The sequence below is a fragment of the Oncorhynchus keta genome, chromosome 25 (genome assembly GCF_023373465.1).
Source record: "Oncorhynchus keta strain PuntledgeMale-10-30-2019 chromosome 25, Oket_V2, whole genome shotgun sequence".
In the NCBI taxonomy this organism is placed as follows: domain Eukaryota; kingdom Metazoa; phylum Chordata; class Actinopteri; order Salmoniformes; family Salmonidae; genus Oncorhynchus; species Oncorhynchus keta.
Genome location: NC_068445.1, coordinates 41,190,418 through 41,204,117, shown reverse-complemented (window position 1 = coordinate 41,204,117; position 13,700 = coordinate 41,190,418). Strand labels below are relative to the sequence as shown.

Genomic DNA, 13,700 nt, shown 5'->3' with positions numbered 1-13,700 from the left:
TGTTTCTACTGTACATACTGTATCTCTCTACTGGTCTCCATAGCTGTTTCTACTGTACATACTGATCTCTCTACTGGTCTCCATAGCTGTTTCTACTGTACATACTGATCTCTCTACTGGTCTCCATAGCTGTTTCTACTGTACATACTGATCTCTCTACTGGTCTCCATAGCTGTTTCTACTGTACATACTGTATGCTGAGATCTCCTACTGTCTCCATAGCTGTTTCTACTGTACATACTGTTTCTATGTACTACTGATCTCTCTACTGGTCTCCATAGCTGTTTCTACTGTACATACTGATCTGCTACTGGTCTCCACAGCTGTTTCTACTGTACATACTGATCTCTCTACTGGTCTCCATAGCTGTTTCTACTGTACATACTGATCTCTCTACTGGTCTCCATAGCTGTTTCTACTGTACATACTGTATGCTGTGATCTCTACTGGTCTCCACAGCTGTTTCTACTGTACATACTGATCTCTCTACTGGTCTCCATAGCTGTTTCTACTCATACTGATCTCTACTGGTCTCCATAGCTGTTTCTACTGTACATACTGTATGCTGTGATCTCTCTACTGGTCTCCATAGCTGTTTCTACTGTACATACTGATCTCTCTACTGGTCTCCATAGCTGTTTCTACTGTACATACTGATCTCTCTACTGGTCTCCATAGCTGTTTCTACTGTACATACTGTACTGGTCTCCATAGCTGTTTCTACTGTACATACTGATCTGTGATCTCTACTGGTCTCCATAGCTGTTTCTACTGTACATACTGTATGCTGTGATCTCTACTGGTCTCCATAGCTGTTTCTACTGTACATACTGTATGCTGTGATCTCTCTACTGGTCTCCATAGCTGTTTCTACTGTACATACTGTATGCTGTGATCTCTCTACTGGTCTCCATAGCTGTTTCTACTGTACATACTGTATGCTGATCTCTACTGGTCTCCATAGCTGTTTCTACTCTACTGGTCTCCATACTGGTCTCCATAGCTGTTTCTACTGTACATACTGTATGCTGTGATCTCTCTACTGGTCTCCATAGCTGTTTCTACTGTACATACTGTATGCTGTGATCTCTCTGGTCTCCACTGTTCTACTGTACATACTGTTCTCTACTGGTCTCCATACTGTTTCTACTGTACATACTGATCTCTCTACTGGTCTCCATAGCTGTTTCTACTGTACATACTGATCTCTCTACTGGTCTCCATAGCTGTTTCTACTGTACATACTGATCTCTCTACTGGTCTCCATAGCTGTTTCTACTGTACATACTGATCTCTCTACTGGTCTCCATAGCTGTTTCTACTGTACATACTGATCTCTCTACTGGTCTCCATAGCTGTTTCTACTGTACATACTGATCTCTCTACTGGTCTCCACATCTGTTCTACTGTACATACTGATCTCTCTACTGGTCTCCATAGCTGTTTCTACTGTACATACTGATCTCTCTACTGGTCTCCATAGCTGTTTCTACTGTACATACTGATCTCTCTACTGGTCTCCATAGCTGTTTCTACTGTACATACTGTATGCTGTGATCTCTACTGGTCTCCATAGCTGTTTCTACTGTACATACTGATCTCTCTACTGGTCTCCATAGCTGTTTCTACTGTACATACTGATCTCTCTACTGGTCTCCATAGCTGTTTCTACTGTACATACTGATCTCTCTACTGTTCTCCACAGCTGTTTCTACTGTACATACTGATCTCTCTACTGGTCTCCACTGCTGTTTCTACTGTACATACTGTATGCTGTGATGAGATCTCTACTGGTCTCCATAGCTGTTTCTACTGTACATACTGTATGCTGTGATGAGATCTCTACTGGTCTCCATAGCTGTTTCTACTGTACATACTGTATGCTGTGATCTCTCTACTGGTCTCCATAGCTGTTTCTACTGTACATACTGTATGCTGTGATGAGATCTCTCTACTGGTCTCCATAGCTGTTTCTACTGTACATACTGATCTCTACTGGTCTCCACAGCTGTTTCTACTGTACATACTGATCTCTCTACTGGTCTCCATAGCTGTTTCTACTGTACATACTGATCTCTCTACTGGTCTCCATAGCTGTTTCTACTGTACATACTGATCTCTCTACTGGTCTCCATACCTGTTTCTACTGTACATACTGTATGCTGTGATCTCTCTACTGGTCTCCATAGCTGTTTCTACTGTACATACTGTATGCTGTGATCTCTCTACTGGTCTCCACAGCTGTTTCTACTGTACATACTGATCTCTCTACTGTTCTCCATACCTGTTTCTACGGTACATACTGTATGCTGTGATCTCTCTACTGGTCTCCATAGCTGTTTCTACTGTACATACTGTATGCTGTGATCTCTCTACTGGTATCCACAGCTGTTTCTACTGTACATACTGATCTCTCTACTGGTCTCCATACCTGTTTCTACTGTACATACTGTGATGAGATCTCTCTACTGGTCTCCATAGCTGTTTCTACTGTACATACTGTATGCTGTGATCTCTCTACTGGTCTCCACAGCTGTTTCTACTGTACATACTGTATGCTGTGATCTCTCTACTGGTCTCCATAGCTGTTTCTACTGTACATACTGTATGTATGCTGTGATGAGATCTCTCTACTGGTCTCCATAGCTGTTTCTACTGTACATACTGTATGCTGTGATGAGATCTCTACTGGTCTCCACAGCTGTTTCTACTGTACATACTGTATGCTGTGAAGAGATCTCTCTACTGGTCTCCATAGCTGTTTCTACTGTACATACTGTATGCTGTGATGAGATCTCTCTACTGTTCTCCATAGCTGTTTCTACTGTACATACTGTATGCTGTGATCTCTCTACTGGTCTCCATAGCTGTTTCTACTGTACATACTGTATGCTGTGATCTCTCTACTGGTCTCCATAGCTGTTTCTACTGTACATACTGTATGCTGTGATGAGATCTCTCTACTGGTCTCCATAGCTGTTTCTACTGTACATACTGTATGCTGTGATGAGATCTCTCTACTGGTCTCCACAGCTGTTTCTACTGTACATACTGTATGCTGTGATGGGATCTCTCTACTGGTCTCCATAGCTGTTTCTACTGTACATACGGTATGTTGTGATGAGATCTCTCTACTGTTCTCCATAGCTGTTTCTACTGTACATACTGTATGCTGTGATCTCTCTACTGGTCTCCATAGCTGTTTCTACTGTACATACTGTATGCTGTGATGAGATCTCTCTACTGGTCTCCATAGCTGTTTCTACTGTACATACTGTATGCTGTGATGAGATCTCTCTACTGGTCTACACAGCTGTTTCTTCTGTACATACTGTATGCTGTGATGGGATCTCTCTACTGGTCTCCATAGCTGTTTCTACTGTACATACTGTATGTTGTGATGAGATCTCTCTACTGGTCTCCACAGCTGTTTCTACTGTACATACTGTATGCTGTGATGGGATCTCTCTACTGGTCTCCATAGCTGTTTCTACTGTACATACGGTATGTTGTGATGAGATCTCTCTACTGTTCTCCATAGCTGTTTCTACTGTACATACTGTATGCTGTGATCTCTCTACTGGTCTCCATAGCTGTTTCTACTGTACATACTGTATGCTGTGATGAGATCTCTCTACTGGTCTCCATAGCTGTTTCTACTGTACATACTGTATGCTGTGATGAGATCTCTCTACTGGTCTCCATAGCTGTTTCTACTGTACATACTGTCTGCTGTGATGAGATCTCTCTACTGGTCTCCACAGCTGTTTCTACTGTACATACTGTATGCTGTGATGAGATCTCTCTACTGGTCTCCACAGCTGTTTCTACTGTACATACTGTATGCTGTGATGAGATCTCTCTACTGGTCTCCATAGCTGTTTCTACTGTACATACTGTATGCTGTGATGAGATCTCTCTACTGGTCTCCATAGCTGTTTCTACTGTACATACTGTATGCTGTGATCTCTCTACTGGTCTCCATAGCTGTTTCTACTGTACATACTGTATGCTGTGATCTCTCTACTGGTCTCCATAGCTGTTTCTACTGTACATACTGTATGCTGTGATGAGATCTCTCTACTGGTCTCCATAGCTGTTTCTACTGTACATACTGATCTCTCTACTGGTCTCCACAGCTGTTTCTACTGTACATACTGATCTCTCTACTGGTCTCCACAGCTGTTTCTTCTGTACATACTGTATGCTGTGATCTCTACTGGTCTCCACACCTGTTTCTACTGTACATACTGTATGCTGAGATCTCTCTACTGTTCTCCATACCCGTTTCTACGGTACATACTGTATGCTGTGATCTCTCTACTGGTCTCCATAGCTGTTTCTACTGTACATACTGTATGCTGTGATCTCTCTACTGGTCTCCATAGCTGTTTCTACTGTACATACTGATCTCTCTACTGGTCTCCACAGCTGTTTCTACTGTACATACTGTATGCTGTGATCTCTCTACTGGTCTCCACAGCTGTTTCTACTGTACATACTGTATGCTGTGATGAGATCTCTCTACTGGTCTACACAGCTGTTTCTTCTGTACATACTGTATGCTGTGATGGGATCTCTCTACTGGTCTCCATAGCTGTTTCTACTGTACATACTGTATGTTGTGATGAGATCTCTCTACTGTTCTCCATAGCTGTTTCTACTGTACATACTGTATGCTGTGATCTCTCTACTGGTCTCCATAGCTGTTTCTACTGTACATACTGTATGCTGTGATGAGATCTCTCTACTGGTCTCCATAGCTGTTTCTACTGTACATACTGTATGCTGTGATGAGATATCTCTACTGGTCTCCATAGCTGTTTCTACTGTACATACTGTCTGCTGTGATGAGATCTCTCTACTGGTCTCCACAGCTGTTTCTACTGTACATACTGTATGCTGTGATGAGATCTCTCTACTGGTCTCCACAGCTGTTTCTACTGTACATACTGTATGCTGTGATGAGATCTCTCTACTGGTCTCCACAGCTGTTTCTACTGTACATACTGTATGCTGTGATGAGATCTCTCTACTGGTCTCCATAGCTGTTTCTACTGTACATACTGTATGCTGTGATGAGATCTCTCTACTGGTCTCCATAGCTGTTTCTACTGTACATACTGTATGCTGTGATCTCTCTACTGGTCTCCACAGCTGTTTCTACTGTACATACTGTATGCTGTGATGAGATCTCTCTACGTCAAGTATTTTTTATTTAACCTTTATTTAACTTGGCAAGTCAGTTAAGAAGAAATTCTTATTTACAATGACAGCCGACTCCGGCCAAACCTTGACGACGCTGGGCCAATATTGCTCCACCCTATGGGACTTCCAATCACAGCCAATTGTGATACAGCCTGGAATCGAACCAGGGTCTGTCATGACGCGTCTAACACTGGTGATGCAGTGCCTTAGACCGCTGCGCCACTCAGGAGCCTGGTATGTTTTGTGTTGTTTGTAAACCTCTGTACAACAATGAGCTAAGTTGCAAAGAGTCAACTTCCTCTCTCTCTTCCTCAGTCACTGCACTTCATATCCTGTTTTCTTATTAGACTGATTGTAGCTTTACTGTGGAAATCATAGTCATCTCCTCCAACAAGGTCTGTCTCCAGCAGATAGTGTACCTTCTCAGGACACAGATTCTGTGAGACATACGAGGACAGACAGGTCTAATGGTGTCCGAGAGGATGTAGTGTTACTGCCAACCAACAGCACGGATGGTGAAATTACATGTAGAATTATTCACATCAAACATCGTTGATCTTACGCTTCATAAACCACAGCTATAGAATAACAGTGAAATACTTACTACTGACAGTCCCAACAATGTAGAGAGAAAAATAGAGAAATAATAGAAAAATAGAAGAATAACACAAGGAATAAATCCACAACTAGGCTGTATACACAGGGTACCAGTACTGAGTAATGATAACTAGGCTGTATACACAGGGTACCAGTACTGAGTAATGATAACTAGGCTGTATACACAGGGTACCAGTACTGAGTAATGATAACTAGGCTGTATACACAGGGTACCAGTACTGAGTAACTATAACTAGGCTGTATACACAGGGTACCAGTACTGAGTAATGATAACTAGGCTGTATACACGGGGTACCAGTACTGAGTAATGATAACTAGGCTGTATACACAGGGTACCAGTACTGAGTAATGATAACTAGGCTGTATACACAGGGTACCAGTACTGAGTAATGATAACTAGGCTGTATACACGGGGTACCAGTACTGAGTAATGATAACTAGGCTGTATACACAGGGTACCAGTACTGAGTAATGATAACTAGGCTGTATACACAGGGTACCAGTACTGAGTAATGATAACTAGGCTGTATACACAGGGTACCAGTACTGAGTAATGATAACTAGGCTGTATACACAGGGTACCAGTACTGAGTAACTATAACTAGGCTGTATACACAGGGTACCAGTACTGAGTAATGATAACTAGGCTGTATACACAGGGTACCAGTACTGAGTAATGATAACTAGGCTGTATACACAGGGTACCAGTACTGAGTAATGATAACTAGGCTTTATACATGGGGTACCAGTACTGAGTAACAATAACTAGGCTGTATACACAGGGTACCAGTACAGTACTATGACCCTCAATTTCCTGTTGTCCACGATCAGCTCTTTTGTCTTGCTAACATTGAGGTAGAAGTTGTTGTCCTGGAACCACACAGCCAGGTCTATGACCTCCTCCCTGTAGGCTGTCTCATCGTTGTCGGTGATCAGGCCTACCACTGTTCTGTAGTCAGCAAACTTAATGATGGCGTTAGAGTCGTGTGAGGCCACACAGTCGTGGGTGAACAGGGAGTACAGGAGGGGACTAAGCACACACCCCTGAGGGGCCCTCATGTTGAGGATCAGCGTGACAGACGTGTTGTTGCCTACTCTCACCACCTGGGGGCGGCCCGTCAGGAAGTCCAGGATCCAGTTGCAGTCCCAGGGTTCTGAGCTTAATGATGAACTTGGAGGGCACTATGGTGTTGAATGCTGAGCTATAGTCAATGAACAGCCTTCTTGCATAGGCATTCCGTTTGTTCCTGTGGGAAAGGGCAGTGCAATAGAGATTGTGTCATCTGTGGATCTGTTGGGGCGGTATGCGAATTGAAGTGGGTCCAGTCATTCGGAACAGATGGTGCACTCATGAATGGTTCAGTGTTGCTAGCCTTGATGCGAGCATAGAAAGTCTTTAGCTCGTCTGATAGGCTCGCATCCCTGGACAGCTCGTGGCTGAATTTCCCATTGTAGTCCGTGATAGGTTGCAAGCCCTGCCACATCCAACGAGTGTCAGAGCCGATGTAGTAGGATTCGATTTTGATCCTGTATTGACGCTTTCCCTGTTTGATGGTTCGACGGAGGGTGGAGCGGGATTTCTCATAAGAGTCAGGATTAGTGTCCCGCTCTTTGAATGAGGAATCTCTAGCCTTTAGCTCAGTGCAGATGTTGCCTGTAATCCATGGCTTCTGCTTGGGATATGTACGTATGGTCAATGTTGGGACGACGGCGTCGATGCAATTATTTATGAAGCCAGAGACTGATGTGGTAAACTCCTCAATGCCATCAGATGAATCCCGGGAACATATTCCAGTCTGATAGCAAAACAGTCCTGTAGTTTAGCATTTGATTCATCGGACCACTTCTGTATTGAGCGCGTCCTGGGTACTTCCTGTTTGAGTTTTTGCTTGTAAGCAGGAATCAAGGGGAATAGAGCTATGGTCATATTTGCCAAATGGTGGGCGAGGGAGAGCTTTGTAAGTGTCTCTGTGTGTAGACTATAGGCGATCTAGAGTGTTTTTGCCTCTGCACAGGAGATTTGCTGTTAGAAACACTGATTTCAAATTTCCTGGATTAAAGTCCCCGGCCACTAGGAGCGCTGCCTTGGGATGAGCATTTTCTTTTTTGCTTATGGCCCTATACAGCTTGTTGAGTGTGGTCTTAGTGCTCTTGGTCTGTGGTCTCTTGGTAAATAGTATGGTCAACAGCTTATCATGAGGTATTCTAACTCAGGAGAGCAGGACCTCCAGACTTCCTTCCTTAATATTAGAGACACACGCCTCCTCTTGTGAGCTTCCCCGACATTGCTGTTCTGTCCTCGATGTCTTTCTATACCAGTTCCATTTATATTTACCATGTCCTTGTTCAGCCACGACTTGGAGAAATATAGGATATAACAGTTCTTCAGATCACGTTGATAGGATAGTCTCGAATGGAGATCATCCAGTTTATTCTCCAGTGGTTGCACGTTCGCCAGTAGAACGGAGGGTAGAGGCGGTTTATCCACTCTCCGACGTAGTCTCGTCAAGTATCCCGCCGGTCTCTATAACACCATCTCCTCCTTCTTCGAGTGTCGGGGATTTGAGTCTGTCTTTTGCGTCCGAGGCATTGAAGTAGAAGTCCTCGTCCAAACCGAGGTTAGTGATAGTTATTATCAATATTATTATTATTATTATTATGATGATGTCCAAAAGCTCTTTCTGGTCATAGGAAACAACGTTATGCTTGAAAAAAGTTGATATCAGCGCAAAAGAAAATACACAAAATAGCACAATTGGTCATGAGCCTGCACTACTGCTGCTATTCCCTCCAGCGCCATTCTAGAAACTAGGTACTAGCTAGTGTGTACTAACTAGCTGCACAAGCAACAGTGGTTGCAGATGATTGTGGACTACAGATGATTGTGGACTTCAGGAAACAGCAGAGGGAACACCCCCCTATCCACATCGATGGAACAGTAGTGGAGAGGGTAGCAAGTTTTAAGTTCCTCAGCATACACATCACAGACAAACTGAATTGGTCCACTCACACTGACAGCGTCGTGAAGAAGGCGCAGCAGCGCCTCTTCAACCTCAGGAGGCTGAAGAAATTCGGCTTGTCACCAAAAGCACTCACAAACTTCTACAGATGCACAATCGAGAGCATCCTGGCGGGCTGTATCACCGCCTGGTACGGCAACTGCTCCGCCCTCAACCGTAAGGCTCTCCAGAGGGTAGTGAGGTCTGCACAACGCATCACCGGGGGCAAACTACCTGTCCTCCAGGACACCTACACCACCCGATGTTACAGGAAGGCCATAAAGATCATCAAGGACATCAACCACCCGAACCACTGCCTGTTCACCCCGCTATCATCCAGAAGGCGAGGTCAGTACAGGTGCATCAAAGCTGGGACCGAGAGACTTAAAAACAGCTTCTATCTCAAGGCCATCAGACTGTTAAACAGCCACCACTAACATTGAGTGGCTGCTGCCAACACACTGACACTGACCCAACTCCAGCCACTTTAATAATGGGAATTGATGGGAAATTATGTAAATATATCACGAGCCACTTTAAACAATGCTACCTTATATAATGTTACTTACCCTACATTATTCATCTCATATGCATACGTATATACTGTACTCTACATCATCGACTGCATCCTTATGTAATACATGTATCACTAGCCACTTTAACTATGCCACTTTGTTTACTTTGTCTACATACTCATCTCATATGTATATACTGTACTCGATACCATCTACTGTATGCTGCTCTGTACCATCACTCATTCATATATCCTTATGTACATATTCTTTATCCCCTTACACTGTGTATAAGACAGTAGTTTTGAATTGTTAGTTAGATTACTTGTTGGTTATCACTGCATTGTCGGAACTAGAAGCACAAGCATTTCGCTACACTCGCATTAACATCTGCTAACCATGTGTATGTGACAAATAAAATGTTATTTGATTTTTTTATTTGATTTTATTTGGTTAACATAACATAATAATGGCGCCAACAGTTGTTGCCTTCTCACCAAGCTGCTTGCCTATTGTCCTGTAGCCCACCCCAGACTCTTGCAGGTCTACAATTTTATCCCTGGTGTCCTTACACAGCTCTCTGGTCTTGGCCATTGTGGAGAGAAGGGAGTCTGTTTGATTGAGTGTGTGGACAGGTGTCTTTTATACATGTAACGAGTTCAAACAGGTGCAGTTAATACAGGTAATGAGTGGAGAACAAGAGGGATTCTTAAAGAAAAACGAACAGGTCTGTGAGAGCCGGAATTCTTACTGGTTGGTAGGTGATCAAATACTTATGTCATGCAATAAAATGAAAATTAATTACTTAAAAATCATACAATGTGATTTTCTGGATTTTTTGCTTTAGATTCCGTCTCTCACAGTTGAAGTGTACCTATGATACAAATTACAGACCTCTACATGCTTTGTAAGTAGGAAAACCTGCAAAATCGGAGGTGTATCAAATACTTGTTCTCCCCACTGTATGTGCATATGTGTGCGTCTGTTCCACTCACTTGGAGTAGCAGCAGAATGAGGAAGTAAGCGTTGGCTATCCTCTGGAACTGTTCGAAGAGGTTGAGGGGCAGGAAGGTGAACGCGTTGTATTTGGACGTCTTAATGGCATTGGTCTGGGGGAGGGAGGAAGGGGAGAGGGGAGGGAGGGGAGAGGGGAGGGAGGGGAGGGAGGGGAGAGGGGAGGGAGGGGAGGGAGGGGGGAGAGGGAGGGGAGGGAGGGGAGGGGAGGGAGGGGGGGGGGGGAGGGGGGGGAGGGAGGGAGGGGAGAGAGGGAGGGAGGGAGGGGAGAGGGGAGGGAGGGAGGGAGGGAGGGAGGGAGGGAGGGAGGGAGGGAGGGAGGGGAGGGAGGGGAGGGAGGGGAGGGAGGGAGGGAGGGAGGGAGGGAGGGAGGGAGGGAGGGAGGGAGGGAGGGAGGGGGAAGTAGAGAGGGGAGAGAGGGGGGGTGGGGGGGGAGGGGGGAGGGAGGGAGGGAGAGGGGGGAGGGGAGAGAGGGGGGAGGGGGAGGGAGGGAGGGAGGGAGGGAGGGAGGGAGGGAGGGAGGGAGGGAGGGAGGGAGGGGAGGGGGGAGGGAGGGGAGGGAGGGAGGGAGGGGGAGGGGAAGGGGAGGGGAGGTGTGGGAGTAAAAAAATAACATGATTTTAGAGGGGGAGGGAGAGAGGGGAGAGAGAACCCAGGGATTGAGAAGGGATGAGGGAGGGAAACATGTTCTCTGAGGGAGGGAGGGAGGTCTCTGCCTGGCCTGAGGGCAGGGAGGGGAGAGGGGAGGGAGGGGAGGGAAATAGGGGAGAGGGGATTTCTAGACTGAGATAGGGAGGGGAATGAAACCAACATGTTTTCCAACTGAGGGAGGGCAAGACAAGACAAGATGATACAATACAATAGGGGATGATACAAGACCTAGATGAGACAGGGAGGGAATCCAATAGAAGACAAGACAGGATGATACAATAGGGAGGGAGGGAGGGAGGGACCAGAGGGGGAGGGAGGTAGGAGGGAGAGAGGGAGGGAGGGAATGAGGACAATAGGGATAAGATAATAGGGAGGGAGGACAGGGAAAGGCAATACAGAGAAGACAGGGGGGTGGGGGGGAGAGGGGGAGGGAGGGAGGGAGAGGGGGATAGAGAGGGGGAGGGAGGGAGGGAGGGAGGGAGGGAGGGAGGGAGGGAGGGAGGGAGGGAGGGAGGATAGGGAGGGAGGGAGGGAGGGAGGGAGGGAGGGAGGACACGACATAAAAAAGAGAGAAAGTAGTGACAGTAAAAATAACATGATTTTAGAGAACACCATACATAGAAGAAAGTCAATGAGAACCCATACATTGAGAAGCCAATGAAAACCCATACATTGAGAAGCCAATGAGAACCCACAAACATGTTCTCTGAGTGAACTTCCCCATAGCTCTGTCTCTGCCTGGCCTGATGGCAGATCAGTGCTGCTGAATTAGCCTAACTCAATCAAGGTTAAATAAGGGACACATTTCTACACTGAGATAGGAGGAAATGAAACCAACATGTTTTCCAACTGAGCAATGTGCAAGACAAGACAAGATGATACAATACAATACAAGATGATACAAGACCTAGATGAGACAATATCATATAATCCAATAGAAGACAAGACAAGATGATACAATACAATACAAGATGATACAAGACCAGACGAAACAATATAATATAATCCAATAGAAGACAAGACCATTTAATGCAAGACAATAGAAGATAAGATAATAGCAAATAAGACAATAAAAGGCAATACAATAGAAGACACGACGATAGAAGAAAGGACAATAGAAGACAAGACAATACAATAGAAGACACAACGATAGAAGATAGGACAATAGAAGACAATGCAATACAATAGAAGACACAACGATAGAAGATAGGACAATAGAAGACAAGGCAATACAATAGAAGACACGACGATAGAAGAAAGGACAATAGAAGACAAGACAATACAATAGAAGACACTACGATAGAAGATAGGACAATAGAAGACAAGACAATACAATAGAAGACACGACAATAGAAGACACGACGATAGAAGATAGGACAATAGAAGACAAGACAATACAATAGAAGACACAACGATAGAAGATAGGACAATAGAAGACAAGACAATACAATAGAAGACAATATAATACATAACAATAGAAGACAAGACAATACAATAGAAGACAATATAATACATAACAATAGAAGACAAGACAATACAATAGAAGACAATATAATACATAACAATAGAAGACAAGACAATACAATAGAAGACACGACGATAGAAGACCATATAATACATAACAATATAATATAAGACTATACAAAAGAAGACAATAGAAGACACTATAATACAATACAAGACAAGACAATATAAGATGAGACAATAGATGATAAGACAATATAATACAAGATAATACAATATAATACAAGATAATACAAGACAATAGAAGATAATACAAGACATTACAAGCGAAACGAATATAAGACACTGGAAGACAAGGCAATAGAAGACTAGAGCGGTTTGGTTTGCAAGCGCCTACTTCCTCTGGGGGCGGCATGGGATTTATTTAAGATACTCTTTGATGAGGCAGTGTTTCAGACGATGGGCCGGGACTCCGCTGTCTGAAAGATATTTAAATGAGAACCGGTAATGACATCACGTTAGGAGCTGTGTGCTGAGTCTAGTGTGTGTGTGTGTGTGTGTGTGTGTGTGTGTGTGTGTGTGTGTGTGTGTGTGTGTGTGTGTGTGTGTGTGTGTGTGTGTGTGTGTGTGTGTGTGTGTGTGTGTGTGAGCCTCCTTTAAACGGTTGACTACTTTGGATCGCTGACATCAGACATCTAAAAGAGTTCTTTGGCTGTCCCCATAGGAGAACCCTTCGGAGAACACTTTTTGGTTCCAGGTAGAACCTTTTTGAGTTCCATGTAAATCCAGATGGTTCTGCATGGAACCAAAAAGGGTTCTCCTATTTGGGACACCCGAAAAACCCTTTTGGGAAGAGTGTACTTTCCAACAGGCAGCGTTTAGTTTCATTCCATTAGAAGCTAACATCTCAGAGGGCAGGGACTTGTGGTGCTGGCTACAATCCTAGAAGAACATACATAGAAGAATTGGATGTTTATATTACTCTGGTCTCGAAACTCAAGAGTTGTTCCCTAAACAAGAGAGATCTTGGAGAATAAAAACTTGGGAATGGGATGGGAGAGGAGAGGAGAGGAGAGGAGAGGAGAGGAGAGGAGAGGAGAGGAGAGGAGAGGAGAGAGAGAGAGAGAGAGAGAGAGAGAGAGAGAGAGAGAGAGAGAGAGAGAGAGAGAGAGAGAGACAGCTAGCTGTAGGGGGTTGATCTCAGTAGCAAACTAAAGTGTGTTTATAATATGAA

At 44.4% G+C, this 13,700-nt stretch overlaps 1 protein-coding gene across 1 annotated transcript in view; it reads right to left on the bottom strand.

The window, feature by feature from the left end:
* Window positions 1–13,700, bottom strand: part of LOC118381462 (phospholipid-transporting ATPase ID-like) — an 88,875-nt gene that overhangs the window by 58,574 nt on the left and 16,601 nt on the right. Inside the window, exon 4 of the mRNA XM_052479559.1 lies at window positions 10,333–10,446. Within this exon, the coding sequence (XP_052335519.1) occupies window positions 10,333–10,446 (114 nt within the window). The remainder of the gene's footprint in view (window positions 1–10,332; window positions 10,447–13,700) is intronic.